A 15,407-nucleotide genomic window follows, 5' to 3' on the forward strand; every position below is an offset into this window, starting at 1 on the left:
CCTGTCCCCGCAGTGCCTCACGGCTTGGCCTGGCCGGTGGAGCGACGTCGTGGGGCTCAGACGTACCTGAGCGCTGGGGCAGCGCTTACGCACGCCGCGCTGTGAGTCACCGTGGCGGGATCACCCCGGCACAGAGAGCGGCTCCAGGAAGCCGGCGCTTATGTGGCATAAACACCATCCCGGCATCGCAGTGAGGGTAGCGGCCGGCAAGGGACGTGAGTCAGGCCGGGGGGGCCTGAGCAGCCTCGAGGGTGCAGGAGAAGAAACAAACCAGATCTGGGGGTTTTCATTAAAAAATAGTGCTCTTTATTATAAATTATGGAAACATTTCCTTTCTGAATATAAATATAAATATGTGCAAAGTTTCATCTGAGTTTTGTTTTGGTTGAATTTTCAAGCATGGTTTTGCTCAGCCCTCGAGGCTGGAGGTGAAGATGGAATCTTTATAAAAGACAGTGATTCACGTCGGCCTGTAAACATCCCTTCGGTTAAAAAAAAAATAAAATAAAAAAAAGCCAGGAAAACCCAACCGCTTCTCCAAGAGGATGCAGAAAAGCGCTCACGAGACGATGTGCTCCAGGGGATCCTCCCACCGTGTTCCCGTGGGAAACTGGTGCCCCCGCGGAGCGGTGTGGCTGGGGTCTGCAGCGAGCGGCCGGGCAGAGGTGGGATGTGACACTCGGGAGTAATGGTCCAGCGGCAGCACCGGGTCCCCGGGGTGCTCCTTGCAGACGTGGTTGCATGGGACTCTCAGCGGTGTCAGGACATGTTGTTTCCCTTCTGGCTTCGTGGCACGTCACCGGGACCATTATCGCGCAGTGTCACCAAACGATGTGCAGTAACCCAGACCACGGGACAGGGAGAATATTAAGGCTTAGTCCCCCGGAAAATGACCACGAGGGGAAAAAGGCAGCGACCTCCAAGTCTGGGGCCTGGTGTGAAAGGAGCTTCCACCCACAAGGAGGCAGCAAGAGGTAAAGTACAGTACGGGCAAAAAACACTTTCCCCTTAAAACGGAGGAAAAGCGATCAGGCACTAGCTGGACTCCAGTGCTTTCCGTTCTCTGGTGGGGGCTCTCACCAGGACACCCCCAGGTGTGGTCCCACCGCAGCAGCAGGGATGCGGCTGTTGGGGCACACATCCCCCCGTGCCACGGGTGCCGTTCTGGCTGCCCAAGCCCGCGGGGGCTTTGCTGACAGGCTCTCCCCGGCCACGACGGGGAGGCCGCCGCGCTGGGCGCACTGTAACATCCACAGTCTGGCCGGAGCAGTCTCCTTCCCAGCGGAGAGGGGGTGTCACGCTTCCTTGGGGGGACCCCCAGCACAAAGGGCGCCAGGCTGTGCTGGCCACAGCCCCGTGCCCACGGCAGCTCGCCCCAGTCCCCCTCCTCTCCTTCCCAGAGAGAGAGGCTTGTCGTGCCCTGCGAGTCCCTGTGCCGGTGGGGCGTTGTGCGTGTCCCCTGCTCTTGTGCTTGTAGCGTGTAACCTTGCTCTGCTGGCCCTTAGAGGGGGGCATCATACTGGTCCAGGAACTCCTTGATGGGAGCTGGCAGCTGAGTCATCTTCTCGTAGGAGTCCAGGTGCCCGTTGACAGTCTTGCGGCAGAGGTGCTGCAGAGTGGAGACGCTGGAGGAGAGCGGGCGGCTCAGCACCAGGGGGATCTTCTCGCCACCTGAGTAGATGTAGTAGGTGCGCTTGGGGTGCAGGGCCCCTCCCGGCTGCTCGGGAACGGTGCAGGGTGCGGGCGGCATGTAGTGATGTACCAGCTTGAGCACGCAGTCGAAGCGGGGCACGGGCTGGCTGCTGCGAGGGTCGCTCTGCAGGGAGAAGCTGCCGCCCTCGCACTGGATGCGCAGGTTCTTGGTGCCTGACTCCGTCTTGACACTGAGGGTGAAGAAGTGCCGCTGGTCCGAGCTGTCCCTGATGAGGAAGGTGCCGGCTGGCTCGGTGCTCAGCAGCAGGTTGGCCTCGCCGCCCGTCACCGTGCTCCAGTAGAAGCCGCTCTCCTGCAGCTTGCGCACGGTGTTCACCACCAGCTGGTACTCGCTCTTGGAGCTGAACGTCTTGAGGCGCAGGCTGGTGTCGAGGGGGCGGCTCATCCCGGCGGCGGGGAACTTGCTGTGGGTGACCATGGCGCAGGGAGCCAGCTTTGCACGCTCGGGGTGCTGCTGCCAGGAGCAGCGGCTGCTACACCATCACCTGCGGCAGAGACGGCGGTGAGCCACGGCACCCCCGGTCCCCGGCTCTCCCTTCCCGGGGGCACCGGCATCCCCGGTCCCAGGCTATCGCCCTCCCCCGCACGGCACCGGCATCTCCCGAGCCCCAGCTGTCTGCCTCACTCCCCGGGGGGCACCGGCATCCCCCGACCCCCCCGCTATCCTCTCGCCGCGGGGCACTGCCTCTGCTGGTCCCTCGTTATCTCCCTCCCGGGGGACCCGGCATTCCCGACGCCCGGTTATCTCCCTCCCGGAGGACCCGGCACTCCCGGTACTCGGTTATCTCCCTCCCGGGGGGGCACTGGCATTCCCGGTGCTCGGTTATCTCCCTCCCGGAGGACCCGGCATTCCCGGTGCTCGGTTATCTCCCTCCCGGGGGGGCGCCGGCATTCCCGGTGCTCGGTTATCTCCCTCCCCGCGGCACGCACCGGTCCCCTCCTCCCCCTCCCGGGACCCGTCCCGTCGCGTCCCGCCGCGGGCAGCGCCGTACCTGGGGCGCGGGTGCCGGGGCCGGTCTCGGCGGCGGCGGAGCCGGTACGCGGCGGCGGGCAGCGGCAGAGCTGCCGGGGCCGCCCGGGGAGGCCTCTTATAGCGGGCGCAGAGCCCGCCCTCGGGTTCCTGGAACTGCGCGGCTTCTTGTAACGCTCCCCGCCGCCCTCCCGCCGCCCCGCCCGGCCCGGCCTGCCTCGGCGCGCCGCCAGCCACCGCCGGCCCATTCCGGGCAGCGCAGCCGCCCCCTCCCGCTCCCCTTCACGCTCTTTCCTTCTAAGAAGAGGAGAGTCCCGGACGGCCCGGCTGCGCGCCCCCCCCCGCCCCCCCCCTTTTCCCGCCGGGAGAGCCGGGCTCGGCCAGGCCGGGCTGCCCCGACCCGGGGCGTGGGGGCGAGGGCAGCCCCGGGACCGCCGTGGGCCCCCCCCGGGCAGAGCGGCCGCAGCACACCCCCCCCCCCCCCCCCCCCCCCCCCCCCCCCGGGCCGCGGGACACCCTCACTGGGGTGGGCGGGCCCGGGGAGGGTGACAGATGGGGACCGGGGAGGCCGGTGTCCCGGAGGGGCCCTGCGAAGCCCCCCCGCCTCTGCTGGGGAGACCCCGGGACCCCGTCCGGGCGGGGGTGCGGGAGGAGGCGCGGGCTGACCGTGCCGGCGGGGTGCACCGGAGAGGGGCTGCCGCCGTGCCGTGGGGAAGCGGATCCAGCGTCCCCACATCGCTGCCCTTTATTTCAAGTACAAGGTGCCAGGCTGCCGCCAGCCTCGGCCGCGCTTCCCAGGAGACCTGCGGGGAAGAAGCCCCCTGGATCTACAATCTGGGACAAAAAGGGGCAAATCCTCTCCCGAGGCTGTGCCTGGGGGCTCCCGGGAGCAGGACCGGTCAGCAGCGGCTCAGCCACCCGCCCGCAGCCCCGCTCCCAGGCGGCTCCGATGGTGCCTGTGGCCGGCGGCCGGGGACGGGGGTGGCTGCGGGAGCCCCGGGATGCTCCGTGCCGGTCGGTGCTTTGGCACCCGGCGGAGCGGCGGCCGAGGTGCCCGTCTGCGGGGCTGTTGGGGAGCCGCTGCGAGGCCGAGAAGCCGGGGCCCTGCTTCTCCCGGCCGGGGGTCCCCCGCGCCGGTGCGGGGCTCTGTCCCGAGGGGGTTTCCTCATCCCTTTGCCCTGCCCCGGGTCGGGCAGCCGGAGCCGGCAGCTGCGGTGCCGGTGCCCTGGGAGAGGACGGTGCCCGGCCTGGCAGAGCCCGGCCCCCCCTCCCCCGTTCCCCACCTGGTTTCTCTGCATTTTCGTTTGGCAATTGTCAGTTTCGACCTCGAAAACAAACCAGACTTTGTCAGTGGATTTTATTTTAAATAGTATAATTTGCCCTGGAGGAGCTGCCGCCGCTGCCTCTGCCAGTCAGGAATAAACACAAGAAGAGCAGTTCTGGGAAGTGAGGCTGCGGTGAACCAGCTGGTCTGAAATGCAAACGAGCTCTGGAGCTCTGCCTGAGGCAGGAGTGGCGAAACACGGGGGAAGGGACGGGGAGGGCGGCGGGGCGGGAGGCTCCGGCCGGGGGGCTGAGACCGGGACGGGCGGCGGCTTCGTGCACTCCCCCCCCTCCCCCGGAGCGGGACGGGCTTCCCGCAGCTGGGGCTGGGCGGCGGGACCCGCCCCCCCCCGGGGGGCTCCGCCTCGCCCTGCCCGGTGTGGGGGGAGCCGCGGGGACCCCGGCGGCGGGGGACAGGCGCTCCCCGCCGTGGCCGTGGCCCAAGCCCGTCCCCTTCCCCGGGGGGCTGCCAGGGCGGGCAGCCGGGGGCGGCCAACGGCGACTCCGCCGCGGGAAGGAGCCACGTCCTGCCCTTGGGAGCCGTTCGCCACGAGGGAAGGGGGAGGCGAAGGGGGGAGATCGGGGGGGCTCAAACTGCCGGGATGGCCGTGGAGTTCCCGGGCTCGGGCTGCAGCTTCCCGGGCGTGCCTGGAGGCGCGTGCACAGCCGTCCTGCGTGTGCGTGGGCCGCAGGGAGTCCCCGGCCCGGCGAGGCCGGACAGCGAGCCCTTCCCGAACACCTCCCACCCCCACCCCACCCCACCTCCCCCCCCCCGCCGGCGGCAGCGCCATCTGCGTTTGGAGCGGCCTCTCCAGGCCGGGCTGAACCGCAGTGAATCCCTGCGGCCGGTGCGCTGCGGACACCGAGTCTGCCCGCCGGCCGCACCGGGGCCTCCCGGCAGCAGCGGGCTCGGGCAGGGCTGGCGCTGCGGGCCGGGGAGGCGCCGGGCCGGGGCCAGGGCTCCCGCGGAGGCCCCGACCCGCCACGCTTGGCCGAGGCCGGAGGGAGCCGAGCGGCTCGCGGCGGCGCGGAACCGGAAGCGCGGGGCGGGCGCGTCGCCATGGCAGCGGGCGGAAGCGGAAGGCGCGCGGGGTGATGGCGGCGGCGGCGGGGGGCGCGGCGCTGTGGCGGCGGCTGTCGGCCTGGCTGCCGCGGGGCCGCCTGGGCCTGGCCGCGCTGCTCGGCCGCCTCTCCGACCGCCTGTCCCGCGGCCGCGACCGCCGCGCCCGCAGGTAAGGAGCCGCGCCGGGCCCAGCCGGGCTCTTCCAGCCCCCCGCTCCGTGCCTGCGGCCGGGCCCGCCTCCCCCAGGCCGCGGCGGGCGGGAGCCCCCGGCCGCCCCCGGCATCGGTGTTGCGTTATCCGGGAAGGCCCGGCCGCCCGGGCGGGAAGCGCGCTGCCCCCTCGCTGGCCGCCCCCTCGCTCGCCGCTTCTCCTTTCTCGGCGCGGCGCTGCCCGGGGGGTTTCTGCTCCGTGTGTGCCCGACCTGACCCGGGACGGGACGGCCCTGCCGGCAAGGGACCCCCGACCTGCCCCGGGCTGGGGCTCGGCAGGAGCGGTGGCCGTTTCCCACGGTGAATCAGCGCGTTAGGGTTAGGGCTGGTTCTGCGCCTTAAGCTTGCTTTAGGCCGTCAGTCTGCTCCAGCCGAGGTGTACTTTATTTCCTCCTCCTTTTTGATTTACTTTACTCCTGCCTTTCAGGCGCTAAGCGTTATTCCTCATTTGCTAGGGATGGCTTTTAACCTCGGCTGTCACAAGTGCTGGTCAGCCTCCGGAGCGGCGCTGGCCCGGGTTTGGCGTGAGGCACAACCCGCCCGGGCTGGGGTTGTCCCTGGCAGGTGAGATCCCCCCTCCCCATCGGACCAGAGGTGAGAAGAGGTCTCAGTCCTGTCTGTGCTGGGGCTGCGCCTGGCATGAGAGAGGTGAGGGGGAAGAGGGCTGCTCCTTCCAGCGGCGCCCACCCTTGTGCTGCAGTACATGAATTATCAAACCGCCCGCAGAGAATGTTTTTGCTGTCGTTTTAAACGGATCAGCACAGGCTGCTCTGGGAAGCCACGGGCCTTCGTTCCTCTTCCCAGAGCTTCTTCCTGACATCTCCTGTGGGCAGCTGCGCAGTGAGCGGGCTCCAGGAGCTGACCTCTGAAAATTACCCAGATCCTCTCCTTCTTCTCTCTCCTTCCCCAGGGAGCGAAAGGGAACGGGGAAGGTGCAGCTGCGGGGAGGTAGCTCTGCCCTTCTCTGCCAGACTGGCTGTGTGCTGTGCTAAAGGGAACGCACAGCCGCAACCTCAGACAGTGGTTCCTCCAGTCAGTCTTTCCGCAACCACGCTCCCCTGAACAGCTTCGCCTCCTCATTTTTGCCACTGCACCGCTGCCTTAGTTTTGCTGATGCTGCTCCTTTTGTGGGGCTGTGCGATCAGCAGTACAATTCATGCTAAAACCAAAACATTAAAAAACCAGAGATGACTGTCTTTCTGTAGAAACGTGTCCTGGGTTCAGAAGCGATCAAACAAAATGCTTTGAAGAAGTCTTTAAAAAAAGGTCTTTTCCCCTAGTCTTTGGGCATTGCTTTGCACTGTACTTGGTAAGAGAGCGCTGGAAGGATTCTGTGTTTTGTTTTAGCTAGTACAGTGCCTGATACAATCTTCTGTAGGAGTTAAACTTGTTTTTGTAAGGGTGGCATCTCTCGTGTCATGGCATGTCTCCACTCTCCTTTTCCCTGGACAGCAGATGTGCTGTAGTCATCCTTACTGTTGTCCTGGGGCCCTGCGCTAGCCCGTGTTCTGCCGTATGTTCTTGGTTCAGCCAAGAAAATGCTTTTCAAACTTCTCTTTTGGTTTCATCAGTCTTTTTTAGTGTAGATAAATTACTAGACTGAGCCTTGGAAAGAGACAACTGAATTCAAAGACAAGCAACTTGTAGATCCCCCCACGTGGTGACGTATGCGTGGGTGAAAGGACGGTGCCCTATCCTGCAGTTTCACTTCACCTCTGGTTCTGCAGATGAGGTTTTACAGTGAATAAGAGTGTTTCGGCTCCATCATGAGTTTGTGTACCAAACCCACAATTTTTAAAAATAGAACACACAAAAAAATCCCTCGCTTATATTTAGGGTCAACTTTTTATGCAGAAAAGATTTGAGGTGGTTCCTTTTAGTTCTGCTTTCTCTTTCTGGTTAACTCGATGGCGTGAAGTACATGGGAAGGGCTCCCCCCTCCCCGTTTTCTGTTTCTCTGAAAGCTGGTTTGTTGAAGTCTGGAATTTTGATGATTTCTTCATAACGTTGCATGGTTTCTGACTTGTGCGCGTACAGTTGAAAGGGTTGCGTTGTACTTGGGTAGTCGCTTGAGCTGTTTTCAGTCACTGGTGGGTAGAAGCTGCCGCTTTGGTAGACGGTGGCTGTGCCATCGTTACTGTCGGCTGGAGCAAAATACTGATTTGTTTGATAATTATAAAAGCCTTGGGCTCTCAACACTAAATAAGTTCTAAAATTTCAGTATTGGGTTAAAAGATCAAACAGTGTAGATATACTCTAAGTTACGTAGGCAGTAAAAAATCCAGAGTGTAGAGTTAGTGGATATCAATACGTGCACAGAATTAATCTGAAGGCTCAGAGCAGATAGGGCTGGTGACGCAGACTGGGTTGGCTCCCTCGGCAGCGACGGGCCAGGACTGCCTGAGGAGCACCTGCACAATCCGTAAACCTGACGTTCAGCCGTGGAGGGCCAGGATGCCGTTTAACTTGCAATTTTCCTACTCTTTGCCAGAAGATGGTTTCTTGGAATCATGTTTCCGTAAAGTGGCTTCTCAGCAACTGTACTGGCTTCTGGAAGTATAATTGCTCAAGTTTGACCAATGAAATAATACGGAAAATATTTATCTCCTCTTGCTGATTAATTGTTATCATAAAATGCATAACATTTGCCACCTTTACCTCAGTGGGAATAATTCCAGAGAACGTAATTTGTAATCTGCAGGGCTAGGTAACAGCCCTGACTTTGTTACTGCTTTGCTAGCCGTGCATTCTGTTGTTTTTTAAAAATAGGATTTTTGGATGCTAGCCTGAATTCACGTAGCTCAGTCTGTTTGCCGCTCAGCTGTGGTAACGTAGCAGTGGGTCTCTGCTCCTAGCGTGCGGCCTGCGCGTTGAGACGTGAGTTGAGCAAAGATACACAGAGGTCCTGCTCAGGTTCTGTAAAGATTGACTAGAATGTGCTTGAAAAACAGTATTTCCTGTATTTCTTTTCTGCCCCCCCCCCTTTTTTTTAAAAAAATCCCCCCTATTCTACAGAACATTTCCATTGTTTTTAACAGCCTGTGTTGGTAATCTGTATAACTTCTGAGTGTCAAGTCTGAGCCTGGACCACGTGATCTGTTGGAAAACGCCATCCTAGGAATTCTTGCACAGATTGACTCAGATTTCTGTTGTGATGAATAGTCAGTGACAAACTAGTGGATTTTCCAGGAAACGCAACTGCAAACTGTCTGGCTTCTGCGTAAGGGTATTCGGAAACCTTGTGAAGATCCAGTGTTTTATCATGAAGCAAATGAGTGAAATCATCTTCCTGGAATCTGTGGTCATTCGGGCTTTGGATTGTGGTAAAACCTAAAAGTTCCTTGTAAGAAATTCTGGTAAAGGTCATAATCAAGTTTGTTCTTGGTACGTGGTGGTGGCAGGATGCATGGGGATGGGTCACAAGCTGGTGGCTGCCTGTTGGCATGAGGGACCCGGCGTTCCTCTGGGGTGAGACCAGCCACCCTGGCTCTGTCCTGACAGCAAATCCGACTCCTGCGAGTAGGATTTGCAGACCAGAATGTTTTCTGTCGGGTTTGGGGATGTCGTTCAGTCCCTTGCTCATCGATTCCTGGATCTGATGGGAGTTGCTGTTACTAGTTGTGCTGAAAGGTGGTTTTGTCATGTGGACGAACTCCTACTAGGGGTTATTGCGTGACTTGATGAATTTGCATGCATGAAGCTTCCAGAGAAGAAAAGATGCCGTTTGCTTCTTGTCACCCGCCTGAAGCATGACTGTTAGCAGTAAATTGGTTTCTTCCGTAAGTGACTTCAAAGGAATTAAATTTGTTCTGAAGTTTCTTTTTAAAGAATGAGCTTCCTGCTGTTCCCCTTACCGTTACTTTGGAGTTTGTAAGAGAAGTCTCGACCTTCTTTTAGTACTTGTGCAGAACGCAAGTGGCATTGTTGTAGAGGGTTACCTAATGCTTCTCATTTGTGGTTCTCGGCTTGTACCTGTTGAAACGCAGTCGATCCTTTGGTAGGTCATTCTGGTGCTATGACTTCATTGCTTTTGCTAGGACTTGCATTCAGGCCCTTTGTGTGTTGTAGATCTTTTTTTTTTTTTTTTTTTTTTTATTTTTGAGGGGTTGAAGCATTTCTCTGTTTTGCTAAGGAACTTCTAGAGTAGTATGATTTTTAAAACATCTTTACCTGAAATAGAAACAACTAATCTTTAGCCCAGCTGAGAACTAAGCTAGGCATGAAAGTGACTGTTGGCCGTGGCAAAGCTGATGCGTGTGTGATAAAGGTAATTCAGAAGTGATTGATTACAAGGATAGCTGGTACCACAGCGGCACTGCCAGACATCTGATTTGTGGCTGTTCGGCAAAGTTCACATCCTCAGTTTCTTCAGCTTTCCAGCCTGTTTCCTCTCCTGTGTTCCTGTTCTGATGAGAGAGTCATTTCCCCTCATCTCACCTGCCAGTTCGGGGAAGGAGCTGACGTTAAGATCTGTTCTCCCACCTTTTCCTTGTGTTTTTCTGTTTCTAGATTCGGCTTCGGTGTTTCAGCTGGGATTATGGAAAGGGAAAGGCATTCTTGCCGTTGTGGATCCTTACAATATATTGGCCCTGGCTGCATCTCACTCTTTACCTACTTGGAGGTTGTTTGTGGGAAATAAGGGCTCTGTCATACAGAATGTCTCCCATGTTTCTTTTCACAGATCATCATGGCTTCTTCTAGCCCCATTGCTCACCCCTCCTGTTCCCGTGATCACAGCCTCGCCTTGTTCCCTTTGTCCAGAAGGAGCACACAGGTTCCAGTGGATCAGAAATCTGGTTCCAGAGTTTGGGATCTCCAGCTCGCATGTCAAGGTGCTTTCATCGCCAGCTGAATTCTATGAACTCTTGAAGGTGAGTTGTGGTTCCCAATGGTTTTTGGGGTCTGGGAGCTGCAGTGGTTATGGAGACTCATAGACAAGTTGTTAGGAAGGATTACCTGCAGGTTACTAGTCTAACCTTCTACTTGAAACAGGTTTGTTGTCAACACTTGATCAGGTCAAGCAGACTTTGTCTAGCTGAGTCTTGAGAACGGCTGAGGATGGAGGTTCTACCTCTGGGTAAGCAGTTTCAGTGCCGTGCCGTCTTAGTAGTTTACAATTTTTCTCTGGTGTCAGACCTGAACTTTCCAAAGCTATTCATGTCTGCTGCTCAGCTGTAACTACCAAGAAGAGTTTGGCGCTCTCATCTTCGTAACTGCTCTTCAAGTAGATGCAGGCTGCTGTTAGATCAGCCCCAGCCTCCTCTTTGCAATACCAGACAAGCACAGCTCCCTCAATCCTCCCAACGGTCTCTTAGGTCATTGCAGTGTGAATCCTATGAGATTGCATCTCTTCGGTAAGCAGTAGGGCTGAGGTGAGAATTTCTGTGTTTAGCTCAGTTGCTTGAGTCTTTGCACAATGTGTACTTAAAGCAAGTTCCAGTACTTCTGGAACGTGATCTTAGATCACCACGGTAAGCTGTTGGAGAACAAAGCTTTGGTGGGCCATGAAGGCGGCAGCTGCCACCCCCTGTGGTGTCAGTGGTGAGCACGGGAAAAGAGGAGAGCTCTGTAAACAAAGGTCTCTAGGTTCTACCTGTTCACAGGATGGGATACAAAGGATTAAAGCAGTTGCAGAATGAAAGCTGGGATTGCCGGTAGGATACCGATACAATCCCAGCATTGCAGCTACTGCGTGGTAACTGCTCTTGTATGTAATACTTTTAGCTGCAGTGAACGCGTTCTTCCGTTTTTCAGAAAGCATTGATTTCTTCCTTGATTTTTGGATCTGTGATGCTGATACTGCTCTGTAAAGACCTGTGTGTTTTACATCCTTGCTCTCAGCGTGTTGTCCTGGTGTCTTTCCTTGTACGAGGCAAGGGGGGTAATGCTATGGTTTGGCTAAAGTGATTCTCCTCAGGGGATCCACGGCTCTTCTGTGGTCTGAATCATTAACTCCTGGTCAGCACAGAGACTAAAGACGAAGCTGAGCTTATTTTCTGCTACTCCCAGGTGCAGATAAAAACAGCCCAACGGCGAGTGGTGATGGCTTCGCTATACCTGGGAACGGGGCTCCTCGAACAGGAGCTGGTGAGTGTGGAAAGGGATTGGGAAGGGGAGAAAGTGAATGCAAAAAGAAAATGCCTGCCTGTTCCTGCAGGTGTATGTGAGCTTGTAATGTTCTTAAAACTTCCAAACAGAGATTCACTTTACATACCTGCTCTCCTTTTCTTGAGAGTTTTCTTAGAGTTCCCTTGTACATGGGGTGGGGGAGAGAGGAATTCGGAAGGGAGGCGCACGGCGTTTCTGTTGTAAGCCTGGTACAGAGCCATGGAACTTCTGAACTTTTTTGCAGGATCTTTCGGACAGTTAGAGGTTACTGGCATAGTATTCAAAGGGGTTTTGCAGAACTGTGGGATCATGGACAATTTCACCTTTGTTTCTGGCATTTTTGTTGATTAACGCTGTACGTGTGTGGTGCTGTGCTTTGTCCTCCAAGTACAGTACGCAGATGCAGTACTAGCTCTCCGCATTTAAGACTGAGGTCAGTTTTCCTTCATGTTGTTTACCTTTTCTGTTTCCTGTTCTTCCTTCTGGAAACAAAAGCATTACCTAAGACCTTTAGGGAGAAGCCTGACCTTGGCCAATTTCTTATGTTATAATGCAAATTCCACAGCAGGATAAAGGTGGACAGAGTCCTGCACAGGGTTTTGTGCCTGGCTTTGTATGCAAGATTTGACTTTGCATGTGACAAACAGCCTTCTAGTTAAGGAATAAATTTGTCTCCGCATCATTTGTGAACTCCTACCAAGGTTTCTCTTTGGTAATGCAAATTTATGGTTTGGGAAGGATGTTGGGACTTTTTCTGCTGAAATGAATTGCTCTGCAGAGGCTTGAAGAATGCGCACATGCAAAATCGATGCCCTTTCATGTATTGCTTTAGGCTGATAGAGTAGGATGCCAGTCTGACAGATGCAAAGTCTAAACTAGCAGTGTTTTGCATGGCTAGGAAGAACTCATACTAGGGTGTGGAAACTTTCATGACCATCAGCCTCTTGGCTGCTGAACGCTCTCCTTATAAAGTTTTTTTTGTGTTCTATAATGAGTAGAGAAATCTTCTCTGCAGGTGGATTGCTTAGAAGAAACACTGGAGAAATCACTGCAAGCAAAACAATCGTCTAACCTCAGAGTTTCCATTCTTCTTGACTACACCAGGGGATCTCGGGGTAGATATGATGCTTTGCTTTCTTCAAAGGCTTATTTTACAGTTAGGCTGGATAAACTTGGGTTTTTTTCAAAGAGAGGCTGTGTTGACCGATTGGACCTACTTGCTTAAATCATATACCTTTCAAAACCTGGCCTTTTGTATACCTGTAACTACTCATTCCCCAGAAATCTTCAAGCTGAGCAGCTTTTCTTCCAAAAGTAGGTGGTAGGAGCGAGAAAGGCCAAACTCTGCTCTGTGCAACTTGTGCTTTCTTGTCTGCTTAGTTCACTCATCAGTGCATTTGCCCTTATTCATCATGCTCTTTTAAATGTCATTTTTAAGGGAAAGTGGGAATTGTTGGAAGTAGTGGTGCACTCAACCAGAAACCTTTGTGGTGACTCTTTGTAGCATGTGTTACTGGCGCTAGGCGTGTCTTAAGAAGCTTGAACGGTGTCAGACCTGCTCAGTGACCGTTGCCAAGGCCCATTCAGCAGAGAACTTACAGTTCTGAGTGTCGATTTCAATATTGACATAGTGCAAATGAAAGTGATTAAAACCAAAAAGGAATAAAGGAAAACATGTTGAGTGCCAGCAGATGAGATGGGCGCTCGTTCTGTGACCAGCTTCTAGCTGGGGAGCTGTGGTGCCGTGCCGTGATGTATCCCCTCTCTGGTGTGATCCTGTGGGTGAAACTCCCCCTGTCTCCCAGGTAGGAAGAATTCTCGAACAATGCTAATTCCATTGCTGCAGCGATTCCCCGAGCAAGTCCGCGTGTCCCTCTTCCACACCCCAAACCTGCGTGGACTTCTCAGGCTCCTGATTCCAGAGCGTTTTAATGAGACCATTGGACTGCAGCACATCAAGGTCTATCTCTTTGATGATAATGTCATCCTGAGTGGGTGAGTCCTGCCTCTTCAGGCCCTTGTATGGTTCATTTAGCTGAGGTTTTGAGGCAAGGTATGCATGCTACCAGTGTTGTCTGCATGTCGCTATTTGCATCTGGTCTTTCCATGGTGATCACATCAACGCTCTTCTGAGATGGAAGAGCAACTGTAGCTCTTCCGTAGGACGTTCTCATATGAAAGAGAGAGTCTTTCTCAAAAGGAAAAAAAGAAAGATTTCTTGAGATTCAAAAGGAAATGGCCCATTTGTTCGTTAGTCCAGTTATATGCAGAGCGAAATCTGTAACCTAGGCTGGGGTGTTCAGGATCGTGTGCCTGTGCTCTGCTCTGGAGCTCAACTCTTCTTTTTCTCTCCTAGCGCAAACCTGAGTGATTTGTACTTCACCAATCGTCAGGACCGCTATGTTCTCCTGCAGGACTCTCCTGAGATTGCAGACTTCTTCACGGAGCTAGTGGATGCAATTGGAGATCTGTCTCTGCAATTACAGCGAGATGATACAGTCCGCATGGTGGAGGGGATGGTACACCCGTACCAAGGTAGTGGTGGTGTGGTCCAGAGGAGGGCAGTGACGGCCAGGGTGTAAGGATGCCTTGATTCCATCCATTTGGGAATTGCTGGGGGTCTGACCATTGTGTACAGACTGTGGGGTGTCCCGTTTCTGTGCCATCCATTATTAAAATCAGGATCACTAGAGTTTTGAGACTGGATCTGTCAGTGTTCCTAGCACAGTGGCTGTGTCACCAGCTAGTCTGGCAGAGAGTGCAAAGGCTAAAAGTTCCTCTGTAACGATCTCATTGCTTCTTCATAATTCTGCTGCTTATGACCTTAAAGAAGAACTTGTATTCCTTGAAAGGTTCTTTCTATTTTTGATATTAATGTCTATAATTCTAGATGTTCTGTGTGTACACATTCTGAAAGTTTCATGAATGTAGTGCTGGTTTTGGTAATTAATATTTTGTAGTTGAGTCTATTCTGGAAGTCAAATGAATATCGAATTAGGAAGACTGAGAACAAGTGTTGAAGTGGGAAGAGAAGGGCAGCTATCTGTCAGGCTGATTGCGTCATAAGACGTTTTTGTCCTGGCCTTGTGCACTGCGGTGTGATGTAAGCTTAGACTGCGGGCAGCAGCTTATTTTGTATGTTCCAATTCGTTCTTGGTTATCATTTTAGCTTGGCCCTGGTCTTTTAACTTCTCAGTGGGTTTTTCAAGCTGCTGCTAGTCAAGTTTCTTACCCCTCTTAAAGCTGAATGTTTTGGTTCTGTAATGTAGCCTTGCTAACCTTAAAACATCTGGTTTAGAGACTTGGGGAAGAAAGTTGTGTGGCTTTTGTGTAAGCTCCTTTTTGTTCTGATATTGGTGCCCTGTCAGTAGTTTTTCCTGCTACATAATAGGTGATGCGTAGCTCTGTACCTTTAGGTCTGAAACACAATCTCTTGTGGTTTTCCTGCAGGAGACAAGATGGCTTATTGCGAGATAGCAAATCGGAGAGTCATGGAGGTAATCAACTCTGCCAGGACACGGCAAGAACTCCTTCACGCAAAGACTTTCCACAGCAGCCAGCAAGGCAGCTCCTCGTTATCCCAGCAAGGCTCTCAAGCATCTGGGGGTCTGAGGCCAGAACCTGACACCTGGATCTATCCCTTAATCCAAATGAAACCTTTTGGGATTCAAATAGATGAGATGGTGACAGAGACGCTGCTGACAGAGGCTGAACGGGATGCCAGGATATACCTTACCACTGGCTACTTCAACCTGACACAGGCTTACATGGACCTCATTCTGGGCACTAGGGCTGAGTATCGGATTCTTCTGGCCTCACCGGAGGTGAATGGGTTTTTTGGTGCCAAAGGGGTGGCAGGCGCCATCCCTGCTGCCTATGTTTACATTGAACACCAGTTTTACAGTGAGGTCTGCTACCTTCACCAACAGGAGAGGGTCCAGCTGCAGGAGTACTCCAGGGCTGGGTGGACTTTCCATGCCAAAGGTAAGGTGTCCATTTCCCCCTGTTCAGAGGGTGTTTG

At 55.0% G+C, this 15,407-nt stretch overlaps 2 protein-coding genes across 12 annotated transcripts in view; one reads left to right on the forward strand and one right to left on the reverse strand.

Annotated features, from left to right (window-relative positions):
- Positions 1–374: 374 nt before the first annotated feature.
- SOCS3 (suppressor of cytokine signaling 3) lies at positions 375–2,819 on the reverse strand. The gene is made up of 2 exons (XM_054847062.1): positions 2,706–2,819; positions 375–2,198 (listed from the first exon to the last, which is right to left on the reverse strand). Exon 2 carries the CDS (start codon positions 2,129–2,131, stop codon positions 1,502–1,504), a length of 630 nt encoding a protein of 209 aa, XP_054703037.1. The 5' UTR covers positions 2,132–2,198; positions 2,706–2,819; the 3' UTR covers positions 375–1,501.
- A 2,026-nt stretch (positions 2,820–4,845) lies between these two features.
- Positions 4,846–15,407, forward strand: part of PGS1 (phosphatidylglycerophosphate synthase 1) — a 38,135-nt gene continuing 27,573 nt past the window's right edge. For 8 of the 11 annotated variants that reach the window (XR_008579721.1, XR_008579719.1, XR_008579720.1 and 5 more), the window contains exons 1-6: positions 5,253–10,149; positions 11,288–11,365; positions 12,402–12,501; positions 13,192–13,381; positions 13,743–13,924; positions 14,837–15,370. Coding sequence is in view for 7 of the 11 variants with exons in the window: in XM_054846288.1 (XP_054702263.1) it covers positions 9,688–10,149; positions 11,288–11,365; positions 12,402–12,501; positions 13,192–13,381; positions 13,743–13,924; positions 14,837–15,370 (1,546 nt within the window). In the remaining 4 variants the exon portion in view is untranslated. The other 3 variants (XM_054846290.1, XM_054846292.1, XM_054846294.1) reach the window with 2 other exon arrangements.

Source organism: Grus americana, chromosome 18 (assembly GCF_028858705.1).
Source record: "Grus americana isolate bGruAme1 chromosome 18, bGruAme1.mat, whole genome shotgun sequence".
Lineage (NCBI taxonomy): Eukaryota > Metazoa > Chordata > Aves > Gruiformes > Gruidae > Grus > Grus americana.